General features: G+C 41.1%; 1 protein-coding gene across 12 annotated transcripts in view; it reads right to left on the reverse strand.

Moving 5' to 3' along the window:
* fryl (furry homolog, like) overlaps nt 1-24,951 on the reverse strand; it is a 68,209-nt gene that overhangs the window by 20,872 nt on the left and 22,386 nt on the right. For 8 of the 12 annotated variants that reach the window (XM_037113767.1, XM_037113768.1, XM_037113759.1 and 5 more), the window contains 39 exons: nt 18,770-18,978; nt 18,221-18,274; nt 16,716-16,855; nt 16,499-16,595; nt 15,916-15,995; nt 15,538-15,618; nt 15,233-15,401; nt 14,379-14,471; nt 14,172-14,270; nt 13,379-13,480; nt 10,976-11,020; nt 8,833-8,936; nt 8,611-8,719; nt 8,411-8,497; nt 8,148-8,319; nt 7,893-8,025; nt 7,696-7,803; nt 7,348-7,585; nt 7,088-7,264; nt 6,872-6,958; nt 6,515-6,783; nt 6,026-6,233; nt 5,716-5,840; nt 5,562-5,619; nt 5,351-5,442; nt 5,077-5,249; nt 4,810-4,970; nt 4,614-4,724; nt 3,635-3,789; nt 3,445-3,544; nt 3,162-3,330; nt 2,263-2,531; nt 2,027-2,167; nt 1,767-1,935; nt 1,571-1,655; nt 1,170-1,282; nt 931-1,081; nt 444-547; nt 19-201 (listed from right to left, as the gene is read on the reverse strand). In XM_037113767.1, the coding sequence (XP_036969662.1) occupies nt 19-201; nt 444-547; nt 931-1,081; nt 1,170-1,282; nt 1,571-1,655; nt 1,767-1,935; nt 2,027-2,167; nt 2,263-2,531; nt 3,162-3,330; nt 3,445-3,544; nt 3,635-3,789; nt 4,614-4,724; nt 4,810-4,970; nt 5,077-5,249; nt 5,351-5,442; nt 5,562-5,619; nt 5,716-5,840; nt 6,026-6,233; nt 6,515-6,783; nt 6,872-6,958; nt 7,088-7,264; nt 7,348-7,585; nt 7,696-7,803; nt 7,893-8,025; nt 8,148-8,319; nt 8,411-8,497; nt 8,611-8,719; nt 8,833-8,936; nt 10,976-11,020; nt 13,379-13,480; nt 14,172-14,270; nt 14,379-14,471; nt 15,233-15,401; nt 15,538-15,618; nt 15,916-15,995; nt 16,499-16,595; nt 16,716-16,855; nt 18,221-18,274; nt 18,770-18,889 (5,131 nt within the window). In that variant the 5' untranslated portion in view covers nt 18,890-18,978. The remainder of the gene's footprint in view (nt 1-18; nt 202-443; nt 548-930; nt 1,082-1,169; nt 1,283-1,570; nt 1,656-1,766; nt 1,936-2,026; nt 2,168-2,262; nt 2,532-3,161; nt 3,331-3,444; nt 3,545-3,634; nt 3,790-4,613; nt 4,725-4,809; nt 4,971-5,076; nt 5,250-5,350; nt 5,443-5,561; nt 5,620-5,715; nt 5,841-6,025; nt 6,234-6,514; nt 6,784-6,871; nt 6,959-7,087; nt 7,265-7,347; nt 7,586-7,695; nt 7,804-7,892; nt 8,026-8,147; nt 8,320-8,410; nt 8,498-8,610; nt 8,720-8,832; nt 8,937-10,975; nt 11,021-13,378; nt 13,481-14,171; nt 14,271-14,378; nt 14,472-15,232; nt 15,402-15,537; nt 15,619-15,915; nt 15,996-16,498; nt 16,596-16,715; nt 16,856-18,220; nt 18,275-18,769; nt 18,979-24,951) is intronic. The other 4 variants (XM_037113761.1, XM_037113764.1, XM_037113766.1 and 1 more) reach the window with 1 other exon arrangement.

A 24,951-nucleotide genomic window follows, 5' to 3' on the forward strand; every position in this document is an offset into this window, starting at 1 on the left:
TTCCACAGCATTACACACCTGTGAGGTTGAACTCTGGAGCTGCTGGCTTCACAGTCAGGACCCTCGGCTCGTTGTAGTCTCTGTTGCGTAAAAGCACCATAGCCACAGATTGAACATTGCTATTTGCTCCCTGGACGACGAGCAGGTGGAGCAGCAGGCGTTTGCAGTGCTCGTAGACTTCTGGGTGCTGGTGATCAAACCCTGGACAAAGACACAGTAGAGCGAGAGATGCAAGATTGTGTGAATTTAGACAATAAAGGTACAATGAGGTATCAGAGGACAATTAAATGCTCTTCTAGTAAAAAGCAGATTCAAAAGTAGTTAAAAAGTGTCTTGTAGAGAAGATATTCAGGCACACCTGAGAGGCCACCAAGAAAGGAGACTAAATCTGTTCTTGAAAGATACAGGCATCCAAAATATGAATAAACGGAAGGGCAAGTTACCTATAAAAATTGCATGTAGCAAGAGGTGCAGGTAGGCACCCCACTCCACTTTCACCCCATGGTCCACGATGAGGTCCGTTAGTAGGATGACTGCAATGTTGCATCTGAAACACAGAAAATACGGGTTAACTCAGCAGATCCCTACAACTTTTCTTAAATCAAATTCAAGCACTTTTCAAGCTTTTTCGGGCACCTTATGGCTATGGTAAAAATGGGAATGGTATTTTTTGCATTATAGTTTTCATTTTTACAGAAAAAGTAATCCTTACAAGAAAAAAAAAAGCACCCCACCATTTTCTTATTCTTGTTTTTACATCTGGAGATCAAGACCTGTGGGATCAGGGCATCTATACGCCACTACTGTACTTCTTTATAATTGGAAAAAATGGCAACTTTCGCAATGTGGATAGCACAAATTTGACAACATTTTAATTAATTGTGCTGCCCTATACACGTAGTATAATACAGAGGGAGAGATGTTGTGTACCTATGGAGCGGTACACCAGGGGCATTTGTCTCTGGTAGGTAGTCCACCAGAGGAGACCAACAGCCTCCTGTAGGAGGGAAGGGCAGAGGCTCCGGCCGGTTGTGATCCATCACTTTCAAACGCCAGTTAGCATAAAGTGGCATGGAGTCACCTAGAGAAGGGAGAAGGTTATCAGAAATGTTGTTGGGAAGAGACTCTGAGTGGTGTTTAATTTTGTTGTGTAATGAGTTAGCACTTACTCTTCTCCTCTTCATAGGAGCCTCCAGAGCTGCTGCTGTAACGAGATTCCAGACGATGGTGCTGTCGGTTCAGGTTACTGTTCAGACCACTGTAGATATCCAGGTGGGTGTAACTGCAGAACAGACACGCTTGATTTGAGAGGATAGTGCCAGCATTTCATTATTTTTTCCCCCCATGGCTAAGAACTTGAATCTAATCTAATGTGTCAGCAACTTTTTCTAATTAAAGCAGACCTCACATTATAGATCTCACATTCTCTAATATGTGTCTCATAGAATTTATGATTAACTAGGAGCAAAGAACTTGAACATTTTTCAAAACTATTTTTAATGTTTCATGGCTGCTTTTACATATGTTTGGCTCCTCTCATCACATTTACAGTTTGTATTTTAGCTCGTACCTGTCCTCCATGTTCGAGTCTTTGATCTTGCCTTCATGATGACCATCGTTTCCGGGCACCATGGTATTGCTGCTGGAGGTTGTTCCTGCCAGAGCACAAAAGATACGCATTGACCATCTAACACTGAAAACACATTGATTAAATATTGGAAATATTGCCTCAGCTGTAAACAAGTGCAAGCACACTACTGATTAACCTGAGGTGACTGAGGGGATCTTGTAACTGGAGGTGATGCGGTAATAGGGGGGGTTGTCCATGTGAGTGACCGCTGAGCTAACGGGATCAGTCAACTCAAGCTCACACATCAACTCCTCCAGCAGCTGCATAGTCTTATCTCTGCCCAAGTAAACCACGACTCGTTTCACCTGTAGACACACATGTGATAGTCAGACACATGAGGGGCAGACAAAGGGAAACAACAGGTGATATGTATACGGTAAATGTGCCGTGACTCACATAGGGCAGGAGGCTGGGGTCACTGTTGACTCCTGACATACTGATGAGGAAGTGCAGAATGATTTTGAGGTTCTTTGGCCAGCTGTCTGCCAATGTGGTCCACACGTTCTCTATCTCCGACCAGGCAAACTCATCCCCGTACTGTTAAAATAATATAATTTCATGATCAATTACCCATCTCACATCAAATCCTGCTCACATAGATCCGAGTACTGATGGGCCATCAGCTGTCTCACCTTTGCAGTCATGAACATGAGGTTGTTTAGCACCATGGTTGTTGCTCTCGGGGAGCCCCAGCCTTCTCCACGGAGCCAGCGCCGGCTGTTGACCATCATGATCTCCCGCTCGTGTACATCCTCATCTTCCTCACCACTTCCACAATCCTCCGGTCGCCGAGCAGCTGGCTTGAAATCAACCAGCTCCACATTGTTCATCCAAGGCAGGAGGTAGTGCAACATGACCTGACGACCACCAGGGTGCGCTGTCTGAATGCGCTGGCTCACCTCTGGAGTGAGGACAGTGGGTGGATAGTTGTTTGTAAAACTGAGATCTGCTGTACTTATGTCATATTCTGTGTACTTTGAAAGTATATCTAATGTATAAACAGTGATCTGACAGTAACACCCCACAGAACATCGCTGTCGGTACAAGATACCTCAATCTCATCTTGTCTACCCTTCAGTTGTCTGTATGACTTCAAGTTTACAGTAGCATGGCAATCAGCTGTGCTGATTTAAATGCTTGACACTTGTAAATGTCTGTTTTTGAAAATTATGAACTTCACAGAGCCCAAACCAAACATTCACATAATCATGTGATGTAATTTTCAAAAGAGCACAGGCTGAAAAATATTGGATATTGACACTCACAATTTGTTAAGAATTACTCTGTTCCTAGGCCTTGCATTTTCAGTTATGTGTATGTATTTGTCTGGTTTAAAAAAAAGCTGCTGTGAGGCTGGAAATACATGTGATTATGGCCAGCTAGGTTTAAAGTGCTATACTGGGCATACAGACATAGGGCAGATACATGCTGTCACAGGTAAATAAAACCTTCATGTTAACGGAATAATTCCGCACTTTGCAGCATCCTGCTACTCCAACAGCAGCTGTTAACAAGGTGTAATGTAGCAAACCTGAGAAGATGGGCAGCGTGAGCTCTGGGTAAGTCCTTGCGAGCTCCTCAGACAGCTGGTAGTAAGACACAGAGTAGAGGTGTGGCAGCGGTGAGGGAGGCGTCAGGATACCATCTGTTCGAAGGATCTCCAGTTTGTGGGCGTAACGGAAGAGCTTTGGTTCCAGGATCTATTAGTTTCACACAGACAGACGATCACAAATCTCTGTATTTAATTCATAATAAAAGAATAGCATATGTGGAGATATGTAAACTTTTAGAAAATGATAAAAACAGATGTGGACCTGTAATAGCTGCATGGCCACCTCATAGATCTCCCTGGATGAGTCAGCTGCCTTGAAAAGAATCAGGTTCAGCAGCACCACAGTGTCAAATTGGTAATCCCTTAGAGAGAACATAAAACATAAGCAGTATTTGATTAGAAATTAGTTCCCACAGAAATGAGTTCATATTGAGTTTGGAAAGGTGTCGTACCTGTTGTGAAAGACATTGGCGATGGCCCTGAAGCAACCTGCAGCCACACGACGAGAGCCGGTGTAACAGCGGTCCACAGCCCAAAACATGAGGTTGCTCTGGTCTGGATTCAGCTCCAGCAGCAGCATCACAGCCTCACAACCCAGCTGGTGAACCTACAGGACAAAGCACAGAGCAACAGTAAGAACCACGGGTTCACTTCCCCTAACAGTCACAACACAATCCTGCTCATTTTGACCCACTGAAAATTTGCATGGGCACAAAAATCCTGCGGTAGAACTATGCACACTAAAGGGGAAGCCTGCTCTAAATAATTCTACTCTGGACTATGCAATGACAAACACATCTTGCACAAACTGAATATGGATCATCACATGAAGAATCCTACATTTAGTTGGCAGAACTCCATTAAACAAGGGAGTAATTGTTTAAGGAAGTAGAACATTAGCATAAGGGAACATTTTATGATTTGGCCTCTTGATAAAATGTTCTCTCAAGTGCTTTTTCTAAGCATTCGATTGTCTAGGTCTTTATCTGAATGAAACAGTTCGGCGCTCATGTCTTGCAGTATTTCTCAAGACCACTGTATAGCGCTAGTGTCATGCTATGTGAATCTGTCCCGCATAAGTTTGACTTCTGGAGGTTTTGGTGTGCATCCAGACTGAACCAATCCAAGGTTTTATATGATGCTTATCATTACAACCATAAAAATTATATGTCTATCTTCTGTTCATTGCCACAATTACATTCATCCATTAAGATGAACTGGTACGGGATATATCCCATGACCTTGCTAGAGGTTTTATATGCCCTGATAAGGGAACACTGAAGTTGGAACATGGAGGAGCGGCCTTCGTGTGGAGCATTCAAGACTCTTTGCTGATGCAAACTTCTACTTCAGCGTAACATTTTGCACTCATCAACATGTCTTGGCCAAGACAATTTCAGGGATGTGGGCTGAAATGGTTATGTCTCTCACCTTCTTGTCCTGAGAATCCAGGATGTTGTCCAGCCACTTGTAGAGGTAGCCATCAGAAGAAAGGCCAACATTGTCAGCTACAGGTCCACAACACAACACTGCAGACATAGCCTGGAAAATTAAACAAGCCGTTAGTTATCACTGAGCATGGAATATATTGCTTTTGTTTATATCTTTATACGTGCTTGTGTGTTACCTTTAGTGCACAGTATTGATGGCGGTTGATCTGCATATTTCTGTCACTGTAGCGGTCGAGGGGAGTGAACATGATGCTGAAGGGCCCGGCCCAGTGACTGAACAGCATGAACAAACTGTGTCTCAATGACTGCTGGGGGAAGATGGTCCTCCTCTGGTGTACTGAACACAAACAGGAATGAAATGAATACATAAGACACATTCATACAAGGAATTTGTAGGACTTTAACTGACTGAAAAAAAGAAGAGGGGGGGTTAAGAATTATACCTGGAACATTCTGAATGATATTGGCCACAAGTGCACTGAAGTGACAGCGAATGTCCTTCAGTGTGTCAGAGTCCTTGTCATTTTCAGCCTCAAGCAGCTGCCTGGTCAGATCAACATACTCAAGCAGCGTGCTGTTCAAAGAGTGGCTCTCTCCATCTAACCCTCCACTAGCTCTGTATGAAGAACAGTAACAAACATAAGAATGTTTTAAAACATGTTATATGTACATCGTAAATCAATCTCTGCCACACTAAGTTTGTTGTGATTTACATACATCTGACTGATGACACCAGCATCAGCCAGCAGCTCAAATATCCGGACCAGCTGGACCCTGAGGATGTCACGACGCCTGCGTCGCTTCATGTTCTGCAGAGTAAAGACAGGTACAGTTTTAGTTCAGTGTGCTGTCATTTGCTGAACACAGAACTAGACCCCTCTGTTGTACTGTAACAGAAAGGTTTCAATGCCCAACTAACTGCACTTACCTCAGGTCTTCTTTCTAGAGCTTCTTTTATGATGGGGTTTAGCTCCTCTATCAACTCTCTGAAGGACAGGAAAGGTAGAGGTAAATAAACCAAACAAGTATATAAAAGAAGGCACAGCAAGGTTAATATATGGATCATGCTCAGTATTGTGTACCTGAAGGCCACGGGGTTGGTCCTGCCAAGCCCCAACACAAGAGACTCTGTGATGTCCATGCTCTCAGAGCGCATCATTGGAACAATGTGTTTGAACAGGGAGGAGGGGGACGGAGTGCCAACAATCTTTGGACACACACACGAAGAGTAATTAAATGGCTGGAATCTAAAATAGGTAATACCTAGATATAATAAATCTATTTCAAACTTAGAAAATAAATTAACTTGAAGAATTAAATTAGGTATTTATTTATTTATTTATTTATTTAAGACCTTGTAAATTTGTGTGTATTTCTGCATGTACTCCTTACCTTTGAATCATAACTGTAGCCGCTGTCCGGCGTGGACGCCAGCGTCTCAGGCGGGGAGCAGCGGACGGAGCCAGAGGTGGAGGATGATGAACACATGGAGGGGGAGGAGGAGGCGGAGCTGCAGCAGAGAATCAGGTAGTTCCTCCAAAGACCAATGTAGGAGTCACTGCTATTCAGACTGTTGAGTTTCTTGGCATTGATGGGGCTACTGTGAGTGGAAACAGGAAAGGTGGGAGATGATTGACGTGACAACAAAAAGGCAGAATAACACTGAACCTCACATGCTCATACGTCTTTATTTCTGTTGCGTCGGGTCTATTAAGCTAGTACTATTTGGTTTAGGCTACAATCCTAGTAGATGACGTCATCACAGAGATCACCATCACCATCACCATCACATGTATATCATAACAACAAACACAATGACAAAAACACAAAATTACATCAATGTTCAAACATAGAGAACAAAAGACACTTGAGGAAACATACTTGATATCAACTTGTGGCGACAGCAGCTGCAGGCGGGTGTAGGCAAACATCCATGCGTAGTTGAGGGCGGTGGGGCAATGTTTGGGCAGGTTCTCCTGCCGCAGGTAGCTGGAGAAGCTGATGACCCAGGGGTCCTGGCCCTGAGTGACGTGGGCAAACACCCAGATGTGTGAGGGGCTCACCACATCGAACTGGTGGCTGATGGGAGAGGAGCTCCACTCTGCTAGTGTCTGCAGATCAATCCCACTGGGACAGTACAGCAGGTTTGTCTACAGCAAAACACAGACAGAGATGAGTTAAGTCTGAGAGTGTTTGTACAAGTTTTAGGACTCTGTAAAGAAGAAAAGGCTTTTATACCTGGTCAGCTCCTGTGAGATGAATGAAACTCTCCAACACTGATGCACTTAATCTATCCATGACATCAATGGCTAGTTCCTCATCCCCCTGAACAGAATTAGACAGATCGAACAGTTGTCAGATAACACAGCATGTGAACAACAACAAAAAAAAACCCTCTACAGATTAAAACTCATTTGACTGTTCTCAAATGCACTGTGAGTCTAAAGTAATTACCTTGCCAATGCCCAGTGCAGTGTGCAGCGCTCGGACCTCCTTCAGGACATTAACAGCCAGTCTGCGCGTGGCAGGTCGGCAGCTGCAGAGCACCACCAGTGCCAAACCCTCCACTACATGCAGTACGCCTGACACAGGAGTGCGCTCCAGGGACAGAGAATGACCGCTGCTTGAGCCCTGTTTAAAAGTCTTTGAATTAAAAATCAACCTGAACTTTTCACAGCAGTTAAACTTATACAGCTGAAACATCTTAGACCAACCTGCACGTCGTGGCTCTTATTGCTGCTCTGCACTGCTTGCCTCCACTGGCTGATGAGCTGCAGCAGCATCTTTACAGCGTTGTCCAGCAGGGTGGGATGGACGTCGGTTACCTCTCGGACGATGAAGTAGACAAAGCCTGAGAGAACGTCTTCCCGCCACTCGGGGAAATCCACCATCAGCGCTTGAAGGGTGGTGAAGGCAAGGCCACGCAGCTCCTCATCCATGTGGATGGTCAGCCTGGAAGAAGGAAAGAGAGAAAGACATCAGAGGATTTGCGGAAGGCCACCTCAGCCACAGCAGATTGTGTCGTGATGTGTCCGCAGTGAGGTTAGAGGAGGGTGAGTTACTTGGCCAGAAGCTCTATCAGGTCTTGTCTGCTCATGCCATCTGGTATCAGTCTCGGGATGGCGGCCACACACGTACGGAACAGATCGATCTTTGGCTTCCTCTCTCCCCTGTGGCACAAACAGCTGGTGAGTACCACGAACGGAACCATAACAGTAACACAAAAATAGATGCATGAATCCAGGCGGTAGTAACATACGTAATCATGTCCTCTGGCTCCTTGTTGGACATCTGCACATTGGTCATGCTCATGGAGCGTCCCACTTCCTTGTCCAGGTGTCGCAGGATGTTGTCTAAGGCCTTTCTTACTTGTGGGTAATAAAGTGACATGCCTGAAAACATAAAGCAGAATCATTACACTCACAGGAAAACATGACATAACATAGATATTATAAAACCTCCTTAAATGTCCCTTTTTAATGAAAAAAAGACTGAAATCAAGAGTCCAACCTACCTATGCATTTGGCCTCCTCGTCAGTAAGGGTGGTGTTAAGGAAGATCTTCTTGACACGCAGGGTGTTGCCAGAGGGCATGATGATCCCCGTCGTGGGCATAGGAGGCTCCCCGTCTTTCTGTTGTAGGCTGTCAGCAATCACCAAGAAGGCCCGCAAACCGATATTCATCCTCTGGCAGAGCGAACACAGAGCGGGTGAGAGGTGAGAATCCACCCACACTGTCTCCAATGATATCAGAACATGAAGTCTTGTTCTACTTTACCTCTGGATTGATGGCAAATGTTTTGTGAGACTTGCCCACACACAGGAGGTCATAGATTATCTCCTTCATAGCGAAGTCCAGTCTTTCCTGTAACAACCAGCAAAGCAGCAATCACACACACATACAGTTATTACACTGTGTTTTTCTCAGTTTAACTCCGCTTTGAAGTCCAGGTATGTCTATCCATGCTCCAAGCTTACCTGAGCTATGAATTGGATGATCTTGACGAAGATGTTGAGGGGTGTGTCCCTTGGCACCACACTCCGGGAGCCTTTGGGGAAAAGTGCTGAAACGATGCTGAGCAGTCGACTAGTGGGGGTAAAAGGGGGGTAACATCTTCCGTTAATTTAGTGCTGAGCAACAAGGGCCAATATTTCAACAACTTCTATGTGTGTGTCTCTGTCTGTGGCCTTGGAACTGACCTCTGCGTGACTGTATTACTCTCACACTTGATCCTGATAATGTAAACCCAGAGCAGTCTGTAAAGCGATTCCAGCGCCACACGGGACATTTTGGGGTCTTTGTTCTGTGGATGTGAAAAGAACAATATGAGCCATTCAATTGAATTATGGGAATTTCATTACCCACCTGTGAGATTGGTGTGACCAGACTGTTGCTTTCTTGGGAAACTCAAATCAAACACAAGGCCGGGAAATGTATGAAGAAACTAATGATGGGATAATTTTTCAGTCAATGACTGATGTCTGAACAGTTAGTCCGCATGTTTTGATGATCACTAAACTTCATGCTGACATTTTAAGACAGTCATTCTCAACCAGAAAGAAACATCTTTAGGAGCCAAGTCATTCATACCACATTAATGCTGAATTTATTCATTAATATATAAGTACATCCTGGAACAGAAGACATCCACCCGATATTTCAGGAATTGTTTGTCACAGCAGGTAATTTGTTTTTTCCATTCAATTATCCATACAGTTGACACACATGCCCAAAATGTGAGCAACCATGTCCTTCATGTGTGGTATAGGCATCATGCAAGGATTTCCATATGTCAGCTTTACATTATTGGCATGATGGAGGTGTGTGTTCTGCCCAATCCTGCATTAAGCACATATGGCCTTCTAAACCTCTCCATCTTTCTTTCAAACCACTTCATTGTCACTGCATCTCAATTTGTCCAGTTCTCTATCCTAATATCTAAAACAGTTTGACATGTGGTACAGTTAAAAAAAAACAAAAAACAAAACAAAACAAAACAAAAAAACAGCGATCATCACAGCTCGGCCCAGCCCAAAGATTAACACAGATACCGAATCTCTTGCTGCGAGGGCACAGAGGTTATGCTAATGGCACATTATGGCCAATGCTGAAATCTCACAACCGGAAATAAAACCCACGATAAAGTGCTATGTAACCATACAGCTTCTCTTTCCATCCGTGACGCAACAAATCACAGCTGCACAGAGCAGCAGATCGCTGAACACACACAAATGAAGTCTCCAATGTCAACCACAGCTGCTCAAGGTCACTATTACATCCTCACAAACATGTTTGTGATGTAGAATATATTAAGCTGTTAATGACAGGGTCAATAAGTTAATTAAAATTCTATTTAAAGATCTCATAACATCAGTTGTACGCTAGTCATATGATGACTTTTATCTGACTTTAACTGTCTCAACTTATGCCATAACTTCATTATTCATAGAGTAATAGGCTTATTTTTTCCATCCAGTGCCTTACATCCTTCTGAACACTGAATCATGGTGACATAATCACATGCATTCTTTTAAACTGCTTACTTTGGCCAGCAGTAATCATGTAAATGTGTTGATTACAGTAGGGAGGAGAAACCAGATTGCATAAAAAGAGCTAGATTTTTGCTAGACAAGCTGTGAAAAAACCCCTCTTACCTCAGCACCGTGTACTCAGATGTGATGTCAACAACCAATGTGGCAGGTACTGCATTGTGCAACAAAAACCTAATGTAGCACTACCAGAACCCCAGATTCCACAAATACTGAATCAATTTATCCAGTCATACTTCTATGACCTTCTCTAAACCTTTGATAATAAGTAATAGGGATGCACAATATTGACATCTTTAAATGGTGCGTTGTTAGTTTCTATTATTTATTTTTGCCAATTACTGGCTGATTGCTTTACTTTATGTCGATGCAGATGTCTAAAAGCACATCCTTTTAGACATAATCTGGAATATTGCTTGGTTATTGTAGTAATGCATATGTAATTAAATGTGTCAGTCACAGATTGGCAACCTACTTTAAAGCAATTATTGCTCTATGCCAGTCTTATTTTACATAAACCTGTATCTAGAGTCCAATTCTTAATATGTAACAAGATATATCAGACAAAAGTCATCACCACTGCCCATAAACACTGACTAGCTCAGCGACAAAGCCTTAGGCAACATCACATATTCTCGACTTTAGTGTGCAACACTTCACTTTTACTACACAGAACGACTTACTACCTCATTAGCCAGGCAGGCAGAACTGTGCTACCCTACGTCCTGGTCAGGACCTGGACCGTTATAAGGAGCGGGAGCAGCAGGCAGCTCACTGATGCCAGATAACTCACCTGCAGAGTCTCAATCTGCTTTCGGATGCTGTTGTTAGACGGCATCTGGAGCGAGTCAGTGTGAGAAGAAGATCAAATGACAGGAGACAAAGAATGTAGAGGTTTGGGGAGGGACACATGCAAGTTAAAAACAAAAACATAAACTAAACAAATAAGACAAGAGCAGCCCAGACTCAGTATCTGTACTCTTGTCAGTGTGACAGTGACACTATTCAAACATCATGAACTGTTTCACATGCCACTTAGGGATCTATTCGTTGAATAGTCTGTGGCATGCTAGTAATACAAAGTAACAGTCCATTTGTTTTTGATATGGTATTAAGTATTTTAGCTTAACTTTGAAGTGCAAAAGCAAAGCAAATAAAAGGTGTGCTGTGGTCTGGAAATCAGACAGAGGGACAGAGAAAGCACATGAAAAAAAAGGAGTGGATTTAAGAGGAACACAGGAAGATGAGAACAAGGACACTTAACAATGACTTAAGAGATTAAAAAGCAAACTAAAGCAAACTGTCTGTCACCTACGAAGCCGGCAAGCAGCGACACCCAAATCAGATGTCCATTCAAATCAATGTCAAGCACACCCAGAACGCACACTGTCGTATTTTAACCCTGTGGGGATCAGTTGTATAGGTATATTTATCCAATCACGTCATACGTAATAATCTCCATTAGTTCATAAAAATGACTTTCTTTTTCAGGTTTCAGGAAACTATGTATTAAGTTAAAATAATGAAAGCTACAAGAAAGTCTACTCAGCCCTAATCTTAAATAAAATAAATACAATGAGTGATGAAATGCTACTTAGTACATTTACTCAAGTAATGTACTTCATTACAATTTTGAGGTAATTTTACTTACCCACTCCACTACATTTTAGGCGCAAATATTGTACTTTTTAAACCACAACATATATTTGTTAACTGTGCAGATTGAATGCTGCATCCAAACCATAACTTTTTTATTATCTTATTTGATCTGCAATCAGATTTAAAACAAAAAACCCTAACAATGATCATCTGAAACATGCTGAATAGCGGATCCAATAATCTGATCTGACCAAATGTTGTAATTTGTTAAGCGTAGTGGAGGGAGGCCTGTTATATCAAAACAGGAGTTTCTGGGAAACAGGAGACATGATATTAAATCTTACTGAATAAGATATGTATTATTGGATTATTAACTGCCATACGTATTTCAATCTGTCCTAATTACTATAGTGTGAAACCCTACTGTACACTGAAGTCTTCCGAACAGCTTTTTTATTTTATTCAGCCACAGGGTTAAAAATCACAGGTTGTAGAAGAAGCCCTAAATCACTAAAATCATCACTACACTTGAGCCATCACACAACCCCTAAACATGATCCCAAAGAATCATTGTTGCCACTCAGAAGACTGTGCGATTACGATTTTTGAATCAAGGAAATCTAAAACAATCACAACAGTGAAAAAGATTGCTGGAATGAGATCACCGAGAAGACAGACGGCCATTCAAAAACCATCAAAAAAAATTTCACCATTACAAAGACGCAAACAGAAATCTATTCACCACACAGGATCATACAATCACCACAGAGGGCAATCAGTGCAGAATGGAGAGGACAGTCATCGAGTCAGCCAGTCAGTCAGTCAGTCAGTAAGTAATTTGGTCAATAAGCTTCTGGATTGAACAGCTCCATGATGGTCAGGGACAGGAGGAAAGTGGGTTTGATCTGTTTGTAATTGGTTTATGAAATCATTAACAGACCTGAGTTAAAACAGCACTTGAGATAACATGTAAGATGTAGGACATTTCAGAGGTTGAAATTGCTGCAACACATTGATTTATTTCAGTCTCTGTGAAATTAGTTGAGGTTACACTGTGATTATTAGTGTCACCTAATAATTATGTTTGTATTTTGTCCACTTTGACCTTAAATCCTAACTTTTTGTAACAGAGACACTATTATCAAATCAAGTGCTATTCCTGTCCAGATCTGGTTGTTGATAATGGTGGGGAAAGAACATCATGATCTTTAGACAGAACCACAGAGCACACCCTTCACAACCAAGATACCTTTTTCAATCGTTCATGTTAAAGTACATTCAACAATACAGCATCATAATACCTATGATTCTTTTTCTTAAACAATAAGAAGTGCTAATATCTTGACAGTGTAATTGCTTGCGTAAAAAGAGACATTATGAGCTTGAATTTAGAAAAATAACTAATAAACAATTCATACTGGCCCCAAGCATCACAAATCTTAGGTTTCATAACAGGAGTCATAGGACCTCTGAGGTTTACGCCGACTTGGTGTCCTAAAAAAATACTTTCATCTGAAGAATACAGTCTTTGAGCTACTCTTTAGTGCCCAAGAGTACAAACTTGGACTTGGGGTGTAAAAGCTCAGGCTGGCAGTACCTTTAGGTGCGAGAGGCAGTTCTGGAGGAAGATGTGCCAGTTGTTGAGGAAGAACTGCTTCTGACTAACACACAACAAGCAAGTCACCAGGGGATACAGAGCCTGAGGAGAGAGAGACAGAGGGAGGTGTCAGCATAACAAATGCAAAAGGAAAAGTTTTTGCATACAAAGACTCAATGGTTTGTATCCACGTAAGTTATTCAGAATCTGAGAAAAAAAATATCACTATCCCTTAGGTTAGTTCAGCTACTACAGAACTGAGCTCAACAGCTTAGGATGGCAAAGACCCTTTTCTAAATTCTGCTATGAATATGTGGAACAACATGGACAGTGAAAAATACAATACTATGATAGTATGATACTATGATTTTAATGTTACTCAAACTTTAACTGCTGGAGAAGCTACCCCTGATGTTAGCATGTTGGAGAAGCCAACATTGAAGTAAGATAAGCAGTTGGGACATTTTTCTGCAATGAAACTAAGATTTATCACTAAAGATTCTGAATACATGCGTTAAAAAGAATATATCAGCCACAGAAATAGTAAAACAATTTGGGGGTTGTTACATAAACATAATGGACCAACAGCGAGGTTGTGCTTATTGAAGATTATGTAAGTCCAAAAAGTTTGGATGATAATGATCAACTGGGCATGCTTTTGCCAATAGAAATATTGACAAAATACAGGAAGAGTGAATAACAATAGGAGAAGGAAGTAGTGAAGATGCAGCGTGAATTGTGAAAGGGCTGGGGAGGAAGAGAGAAAAAAAAAATAGGAGGGCATAATTATTACCAAAGAGTGCTTCTTTCTGGAACTAAGGTCAAATGTTGTCTGGTACAGCATCTCCACAAAGTTCTTCAGACAGGGCACATTGACTTCATTCTTCACCGCCTGAGGATGAACGGGTCATTACCATAGATTTCAAACTGACAAAATCACATACAAACGTTGATTTGTGTAGAATAACATGACAGAAATTGTTTTAAAAATGTCACTCACGGCTGCGACGGGAATGAGGATCTCAACAAAAAGGCCTGCTAGAGCGTGCTTTACGTCCTTATCCTTGACTTCCAGGAAATACTGGGCACACTCCTAGAAAAGAACACCAAAGGCTTAGAAGAATACACAGAGGATAGAAACATAAAACAAACACAAACTGGCAAGAGATAATAGAGTTGGACATAAAAGCTAAGGATTAAGACAATACTGCCAAAACTAATCTAAGTTTATGTAATGAACTCCAATCAGGATTAGGCCTTCCACGATAACTACTGTTGTTGGATATATATTTCCCTAAGAATAATTGTAATAATTAATATTATTGTCATTTTTAAGACTGTTTCATGCCACTGATATAATGATATTGTCACTGATAGTGTATTGACTTTAATAATATATGGACTTAACTATAATGGATTCTGTTCTGTTCTTAAATACTCATACACTATATAAATATCTTTCATTGGTCAGGCTCTAAAAGATAACCATATGGGTAGAAATCATGATGTACACAATGAAACAGAGTGGTGGACATAAACCAAATTAACACATTAGGAAATCACAGAGAACAGAGAGTGTTTTCACCGCTTTATAAAGATTAATGATAAAGCCAGTCCTCCATTCACAGGTCTTCACAGAGTCTGCAACACACATACACTCACTTCTTGGCAAACCTCACCTTTGCTCGTTACTCATCTGGCTTTATGAGCCACTGCTACAGAGAGCTGCTGAGTTTGAACAAAGGCCCGGCGGTTAAACAAAATGTCTGGTGCAATTTAGCAAACACGCACATCAGCCACACTGACTGTAGGGACACTGTGGCAAACGTGTATAAATAAATAGCTATAATTTACCTGCATAAACTGAAATGACGCCTCGAAGTCCTCCACTGGATACATTTTGACCCGGAAGAACTTCATGCCCATGATGAGACTGATGATGCTCTGGACTACGTAGGGACTCTGCTCTTTTTGCCTGAGCTCCTTCAGTTCCGTGATGAACTTCTTCCTCACTGCCTGAAACCTGAGCACACACACACAAAAGATATAAGTCTCCAAAAACACTTCCCAACAGTGATGAGAGAGGTTAAGGTGTGACTGAGAATATGATAAGTTTTAAATAACTGTGTTCCACTAAGAGGCAGAAGAAACTTTCTTACTTTGACTGTGTAAGGACTCCAATGACCTCTGCGTACAGGTCTGCGATGATGTGCACATTGCCAGTGTTGGGGCCACAGTACCTGTCAATTGAAGCATTTTTCATCAAGTCTCAAACAAATAGCAGTCTGTTTGTGTGGAAGTCATTTACCTAGTACTTTGCACATGTGCTCACTAGAGTCTGACTGTGTCTAAGTGTCATTAATGATACAGTTTAAAGAGACAAAATGATTTATAGAGCCAGCTTATTCAAACGGACAAATAAATGACTGACTCTCTCCTGCAAAGCAAACGTGAGAATACCACAGTCGAGTATGTATTCATCAGCACTTTTTATTCATCTGTGTCACTGGCTTTTCTGTGTGTTGACTCTCACTTACCCCTCTTTGTGTTTAAAGTGCTTGAATGCCAGGTTCAGAACTTCATGTACTAAAACATCTGGCACTGGATGAAGAGGAATCTGTGACGGAAACATGGAATCATTGGTCTTATTAGAAGCATTGATAAATCCTCATTCTTTCTCTTTGCTACCATTCATTGCCCTCCCTACAGGAGCAAAGCCAAGGACAACTTAGCTCTGGTCTCTGGGGATTGGCTTTTAGTTCTGAATGTTGCTTAGATTTGGACAGACACACTCAGTTGAGAGTTGGTCGGCTGCCATTGTGTTTATTTACTGTGTCCCCCTGTGGAGAAAGACCTCACCAACAACACTGCTGTTCATCTCCGCACCAAAGAGGATAAGTACATGAAAAAGTAAAAACCCATTAAGTAATTTTCTTATCCCTTTTTTTATTCTGCAAACCACTAATTGGTGACAAATTATGCACTGTAAGTTAAGGAAATCTCCTCACTTGGTTTGTAATAAAATGGTGGACAAAGTCTTCTGCAAATGTGTAAAAAAAAAAACAACAACTGTAAAATATATTAAATAGGTACTGTAAAGCAGAGTGTCAGAATCCTCACCTGTTTTAGAACTTCCACTGAAACTAAACAAAAAATGAAATCTATGGCTAAGTCCCTTCGTTCCAGAAGGTAATCTTTATCCCGGTGCTGTTCGTCTCTACAAAGAGGGAAAGAAAATAGTTGCAGTGAGGTTTGAGCTCATCTTAAAACCAACAAACAATTGTAATCAAATATTAATGATTTGTTCATGGTGGAAAAATGAGGATGGGCATCTCACCCTTTGGACTTGGTACTAGAGCGAGGCCTGTACTCGTAGGACTCGTCTTCAGTGCCACTCTGCCGCCGGTACCAGTCGAACAGTGTGCGCAGTAGGGAGGGCAAACAGTGTTCTGCTATTGAGCTCATAGAGCTTATTAACTGGAAAAACAACAACACGGAAACATTAGATTCACTCAGTATTACTAGTTTACCTACTCTCCACCATATTCTTTAATGCAAAATTCAACACACAGACCTGTCAAACATGCTGTTGCAGCAGAATGTTGTCCAACAGGCAATAATCAGAGCATATATAGGGTAGAATAGATTGGACGTTTTCTCTACCACTGGGTGACATGCTGTAGATATTGATTGCAACTGGGTGGTGTTGGATGACATGTTGAGCACATCATAAGTGCTTCTACAGTATTGAGCAGCTCCACAGTACATGTGGCTCTGTGGTGTTCACATGTAAAACGGCAGAAATAATTAGCTGTCCTCTAAATACCTCATCAGCAATGATGACGTCATGTTGTGCCTTTTAAACCCAGCACTGCATAACAACATACTGACCATACTAATCTGTAATGAACAGTATGTAGATGTGTAATAACAGCTGTATTTTGATGATGATAAATCAGTGAAACCTATTACTAATGAGTGAACACAGAAAACAACAAATCAGCACTTTAGCAACTCAAGAGCAAAGGGAATGTTTCAGACAATACATAATACATGAGAGGAGGTGGTCAGTATGCGTAAACTATTTAAGTGCGTGTGTGTAAGGGCCAGTGCAGCATGATGAGGGAGGTGGATGATGGATGCTAGGCAGGAGAGTTATGCAACTGCTCCCTCTGCCCTTATGGCATCGGGCAGATACACTCCAGCACCCAATGCTGATTTAGTAGCTGAGGATGACACAGCGATTCTACACTCTCACTTTTTTGCGCTCTCTATACCCATTTTCTCTCCCTCACTCACAATGGGGACAGCTGGATCTATAGCACCATATCCTCGTTGGCTTTGTGTTGTGCTGAACAAAGCATTCTGCAGCAGGCGGGCCCATTGTATAGAGTCCTGCACCAGCTACAGATGAGGGACAGACAGGCTATTGAGTGGGTGGAGCTGGGGATTCAAACACTGCGCACACATACAGAGGGACGAAAAAAGGACTGCTGGTGGTCCCAGGAAACGAGGATGTCACGTTAATACACCTACATAGTGAACTTTCACTGGCCTCTGTTTGGGATTCACCTGTCAGCGATTCTCGATGCATTCTCGATCTATCTCAATCTGTCCTCAATTATCTATATCACTGTACATGGCTACTTTTTCATCAGTTCATACAGTCAGTCTGATTAATCTGTTGGTTTTTTTTTTATTTTCAACAAAAATCAACCATCAATCTTAGCAGGCTATAATTTTGTGTTGACTGTTGACTGTCACTGCATCAATTGCAGAACCTCCCATATCCACATCACAATGCATCCAAGACTCATGATATTCACACTGTACTGTACTGACCTGGTCAAATTGTGCATCTTCTCCTCTCTGGAGGGATCGGGACAGGGGTTTCTCCTGTTAGAGAGAGAAAGAGATCAAGAATAAGTGTGATATGAACCCAGCAGAGATACTGTCAGTATTTGCACAATACCAGATTGCTGTCGGTCAAGCAGCAGGCCTGAAAATGAGTAAGCGAGTGAGACAGAACACAGAAGTTTCACTGTGGTGCATAAACTGAATGAGAGTGAAGTAAGACTTCCATCAGCCTGAGGTCATTACCGTCCCAGGAGCTCCCACGTAAGGAGAGAAATGAGCTAAATAAAGCGAATGAATGGAGGAACAGGCCAGTCAAATCAGTTAATCATAAACAATTGTATCATTTGTTTAACACATATACATCAAAATATGTGCTTCTCCTGACACTGTTTTTCCTGAAGTGCTAAGGGCATGGCAGTTAGTTGCAAAAGAGAGGAGGTTATCGCAGCGGTGCATGAGCCACATCACGTGTTGCGTATCAAATTTCATTTCCTGTGTTTCTTGACACCAGCTTCCACCCCTCTGTGGACTTACCAGCGGCTCAGCCATCACCATCTCGATCTTCTTCTCAGCCAGCACAGCAAACTCAGCAAATAGACTCTTGATGACAAACTCCCCGGGCTTCAGCTCGGGGTCGATGGTGATGCTCGACATGGCGGCGATGTTGTGTTTCTCCCACAAGAGGGGAGTCACCGAGGAGGGGGCACGGCGTCTACTCACGCTGCTGCTGACTGGTGCAGAAGCTGCAGAGAGGACAGAGGGTAAAGGTTAGGAAATAATACAGTGGGAGGGAAAAGGAGCAGGGTCAAACAGAGAACACTCTTGTAAAGTATGCAGTGTCATGCTCTAGTTCTAATCCAAACAGGAGAAGAGACATTTCCTTAAGAGGCAAATTGATCAAATTGATGAATGCAAGAAGGAGATATTCCACTGCTGACTAGAGCAAACATTCAAGCTCGATTGAAAGCTTGATTGCAAGCCTTTAATTAGGAACTAATTTTCTGAACTACTGTAATGAGCTCAAATCACCTTAAAAAACAAACAGAAGCATAATTACAAGTCCTAATAGAACTGTCATTAATAATCTTTATACATGTTTTTATTTCTAAATCTAGGGAATCCAATTTTACAACAATGTTGACTGACGCATGGAAGGAAAACTGTTTTAGAAGTAGTTCGACATTTTGAAAAATACCTTAAACCACACATACAAAAATTATACAACTCTTATATCTTCCGCTGAATATAAAGATAGCAGCCAATGATCTTAGTTTAACACACGACTGGAAATAAAGAAACAGTCAGCCTGGCGGCTTCCACAGGTAACAAAAGCCATTTTTATAAAGCCTGCTCAAGGTGGGGATGTCAAAATCTAAAGCTCACTTTACACTTTCTATCTCTTTTGCTACAAATGATATGCTGTTGTAATGGTGGGTTATGTGCCAAACTATTTCTTGGCTCTTTGAAACACGAAAATAAAAAAGGCCATCCCTGCTGTGACCTAATCAATCAAAAAGATTTTCCAAGAAGGCATTTCTGGGTTTGGAGCACAATGCTGTGAACCGTCATCTCATGTCAACAAACTTGTGATGAACCCAGCTGCCCTTACTGAGAATGTAGAATTTGACAAGACGAACAGGGTGTTGCTGTTTTTCTTTGAGATATTTCTGCATTTACAGCAGATACATCACGAAACCCCTTTTTCATACTAGAACATCTGTGAACCAGTACCAACCAGAACATTACGACAAAACTTTAACAACTGACAGGAATGAAGGTCATCTAAAAATTGTACTGGTAACAATTACTAAATAGAAAATGATTTGCCTTTATGACATTTCTGACAATTAAGGTCTTTAACAGATACCATTAAAAGATAGGTGGACTTGGCTGCATACAATATTAACATGATATCCATGGTTCAACTCGCAAAAAAAAGCAGTCAACGTCGTGTCCAATGCTGTCACTGTGTTTAAAGGATGACTTTGTTCTTTATCTGGATTTCTCATCATTTTCTTCAGCTTTAATCACATAAAATGCTTGGTGCAAATGTAAATTAGTCACTGGGAGGATGACTGACCTGGGTTAAAGTCAACTTTAAGCAATGCTGACTTACTATAGCAGTAGCATCAGCACATTACCATCATATAGAGCCAAGTGGTTCACATTTTCTCACACCCTCTATCTCTAATTATACAGTACAGCCAAATAATTGTAGGAATGGTTGGTAAATCATTTTTTACAGCCGTTTTTAAAACAGCATTTAAATAAACCAAAACTAAGTAAAAAGGAGGAGTGAAGAAACTTTAATGGTGAAGAAAGTAAAACACTGGAACACTAAATGTCCAGAGAGCACCTTCAGCAAAACTAAGACAGCCTACCTCACCCAAGGTCACTAACCCAGAGCTCTCTGCACATTTGCATGTAGCACAGATGATTTGGCCATCGCAATTTAAATAGTCAAATCTTAAGGAACTGGGTTTAGGCGTTTTGGAAGATTGCAGAAAAACTGAAGCCCACAGCTTCGGAACAGTGACATATAAGTGGAATACTTCAGCTGTCTCCACATTTGAGCTGCACTGATAAGTCATTTAATTGATCTTTTCAAGCAAAAATAGCAAACATTTGCTGGTTACAGCTTTTTGAATGTAAAGTTTTTTCTGCTCATTTTTGTCTTGAAGAGTCCTTGGGTTCACAAACGCTGGTTGCACAAAAGAAGCAATCTGAAGATGTCACTTTGGGCTTTGAGAAATTGTCATACACATTTTTTTTTTGTCAGAAATGACAGAAAATAATTGGCAAAGGAAGAATCTTTAATGAAAATAACTGTAAGCTGAAGCCCAACTACAAATTTTGGGTGCTAAAAACCTTTTGCCATGTAGGGTAAATCAAATCCAATCCATTTGTATGAGATCATAGAGACTCAAAAAACAATAAACATGAAACTCAAATTGTCATCAATTGACTCATTAATAATAATGAATCCAATTTAGACAATAATTTACACCTTATAGCAGCATACACTGACTTATCTTAACCTTAAGACATAGACACATTTGAATGCAGGTCAAAATAAGTTTTATGAGTCTCTGAGATAACTGAAGTCAATTAAACCTAATCCACTCACACTGCTACTTAATCATGTAGGGTTTTTAATAGGTAAGCACACACGCACAGACAATAAATTACCTTAAAAAGCACTTAAGTACCAGCTCCATGTACCCATAAAATAAAATTAAATGCATGAAGATTGCATAAGCGTCATGAAACGCTTGCCTATGTGCATACTTTGCCAAGTTGCCGTCTATTCAAAAAGGCGCTAGACTTCATAACATTCAATAGTGCTCTGAGATTTATGCCTCAGCTGGGACACAACTTCCAGTCTGGTCCACAATAGTTCCACTCCAGCCAATAGTGAACTGATCCTTTACCTCATTCCCTCACAGGAAAAGCCTTGTTCTGTTTCTTCCTGGTTGTCACAGAAACAACACAGCATTCAGTAGTCTGAATACCAGCTGAGGAGCAGAATTACAGGAAAAAATATGTTTTTCATCAGAGAGAGAAAAAAAAACATTCATAGCTCGCATATGAAGCTGCTGAGTATGACAAAAATGTGCTCACATTGTGACATACTATGTACACCGATCAAGAGGCCAAGTTTCTACAGGATGACTCATTAAAAAGATACCAATGCTCTTGTATTCAGATGTAAATCAATTGAAAGAATATATCTATCGTTAAAAACCTGGGACCATATCTTACTTTAGGTCACCATTTGTTCCATGATCTCAACGAAAACCATGATCCTTCCCTCCCTCTCCACACTTCCAAAAAATAAAATAATGTAAAATCACATTAAGATATTCTTGGGAAAATTGTAATGTAATTGTTTATCTAAATTAATAGTTGTGATAATAATTTATAGAGCAAACTGAGGTGTTGAGGTGGCAGGGGCAGTGTAGTAGTAAGTATTAGCTGTGATGTGCTCCTCATGTTGTCCAGCAGCACAGAGAGCCTTTCAAGCATTTCCCTCTTTGTTTACTGTCCTTCACCAACACCCCCAATGATGTCACATAGCCAGCTCCTAATACCCAATCAGTACTGGGTGCGCTACCCCCTCCATCCTTCTTTTCTCTCCCACCCTGGGCCAGCTGGATTGTTGACTGGTTCACACACACAAATGAATACCCCGACACTGTACTTTTCCAGTTAACAACTAAATAAGGGAACAAAAAAAGTAAGGCATCCTTTTCTGGGCCAAGTATTGCCCCTCCCCTCCCTCGCTGTCTCTCTTTATCCCGAAGACATGCCAGTCATTTGTGGCATGCCAAACTATGATTCCCTTCCAAAACTGACCCCGCTGTGCAAATCTTTGTAAACGACTGAAAAACTGTAGGGTTGCCTCTCACAGTTTAAACCAGGAACTGAACTAACTCAAGCTAGTGACTCACTTATGACCCTGAGGTCATGTTCTCTTTCCCATTCAAATCTAAATGCAAAAGCTTTGGCATGCTTTGCTATTAATATGTAAAAAAGAAAGCTTGCCCTGTGATAAAGGGCTTTGAAGAAAGCCGTCATGCTTTGGTTGTATTTCAAGTATGATGCCATTTTGTGAAACAATTATTTTCATCAATTAAAATGTTAATCATTGTCATGATTGTTTGATTCATTACTTAGTCTATAGTTTGTCAAAGAGTAGAGAACAAAGTGACTACGATTACTCGATTATCACGATAGTAGGCGATAAATTCTCTTTCAATCAACTAATTGATTAATCATTGTGGCTCTTTGCTGACAAATCTCCTGCTGGTTGTCTTCAGTGCTGTATACACACTATAAGAAATGGAAAAAAGATTTAAAGAACTGAAACATGCCTTGGTTCTTAAGGTAATCAAGGCTGAGAGAACTGAAAAACAATTACGTTTTTTTTTTCCTGGCCTCTGATTTACCAGTTCAGAGTTGGTCTTCTACTCAATATATCCTTCATGCCACCCGCCAAGATACAGTGTCTCTTTGTTCTGTCATAGCCTGGAACACTTTCTATCTGTGCCCAAGAGAACACTAACATCTCGGAGATTCAAAACAACTGTACCATAAAGCTAGACAATACTGTGACTACAGCTGCGATAGAAACTACAAAAATGCCGAATAAGAAAACTGTTTTGTTGTGAGAGGCTTGTAGCCCCACTCTGCCAAAGTTCCACAGTTGAGCTGAAGAAACGAAGCACCCCGCAGGATTGCATAACTATTAGAGCAGTGACTCCACCTTGTCACAGTTATAATAAAACCCTCCCAAACGCCTGCTCACTTCCCCTATCAGGACAACCAGCAACAACAGCACAAACACACACATACTGCTGGAATGCAGGGCCAGGAGTGTGTCCATTTTTTTTTTTTTTTAGAATGAAACAAAGGAGTCACTGCCTATGTTTATGTGGTGTGGTAGCGTCAGTTCAGCTATTGTGTCTCAACATGCTCAGCCTCTGACAAGTTACTACTAGTCTGTTCTTCATCTGTAATACTTCAAAATAAAAAAGACAACTTATGTGTTGTTACTAGAAGCTGATAAGACATCAGTACAAGGCAGGAAACCAATATGTATGCTCCATTATCAATCAAGCAATCGATTCAACAATTTATAAGGGCTCAACTGTGACCTCACCATATGCATTGATGATTGAACATATTACCGGTTGTTCCAACCAAACGTGAACATCTCTAAGTCTTGGGACACTGAGTACATCATTGTTTAACATTCAACAACATTTTCAGTATTCACAGCACAGGGAAAAAAAACATCACATAGAAACAGTGAATGGTTGGAGGTTGTAGCAGGACAGCTTAGAGAGGGTTTGTGAAATTAGGCCTTCTTTGTTTGAGAGGCCCAATGAAAAAACTGGCACTGAGCACAGGATAGAGGAAAGAGGGGAGAGAGGGGGTGGGTAATTAGAAAGAGGGCCAAATGGAAGAAAGCTGTTTACTCAACAGGTGGATGTTTTACAGCTACTTTGTAAAGCTATTTATTGAAAAGTAAGACAAGGTCTAAAATTGTGTTCAAAGGTTAAAAATCCCGGTAATACCGAAATTATGTGAGGTGAAGGTGATTTAACTGTACAATACGGACCCTATTTCAATGTAAGGATATGTAGATAGGAGAAAGGATGTCATATCTACTGCACTCCACACAGTCTTCACACACCTGAAGAATAAGAACAGCTATGTCAGATTTTTCGTAAACGTTTACACGGGAGCAAAAGAAAGACCCCTGACTGGAAACCTCACAAACTGGCATGATTCACTCAAAGCCCCGGACCTCAACGCTCTGCAGCAGCTGATTAAACATTATTGGTATCCATCAACCTAGCCCAAAAAAAGAAAAAAGTATCCACTGTCATACCACCAGACTACAGAGCAGCTTCACTCAACAGGCTTTGAGACTTCTCAATCCATAGTAAACACTCAATGTTACTGAGTCCTTAGTAAGCACACAACTATACTATTTGTCACTGTCTAAAAATCTTAATTTTCTGCACACTATGGATTTGACTACAAAGGTGAAGGCCCAAAAGATCAGTCCAAGCCATTCACTTAAATTAAGCAAATCAACACAATTTCTTGTTATGTCGATGACACTGAAACTGCTGATTCTTATGATGATCAGTCGGCTAATTTCTTAAACATATGGTTTATATAGCACCTCAACTCAATTTCCTTGA

Source organism: Acanthopagrus latus, chromosome 11 (assembly GCF_904848185.1).
Source record: "Acanthopagrus latus isolate v.2019 chromosome 11, fAcaLat1.1, whole genome shotgun sequence".
In the NCBI taxonomy this organism is placed as follows: Eukaryota; Metazoa; Chordata; class Actinopteri; order Spariformes; family Sparidae; genus Acanthopagrus; species Acanthopagrus latus.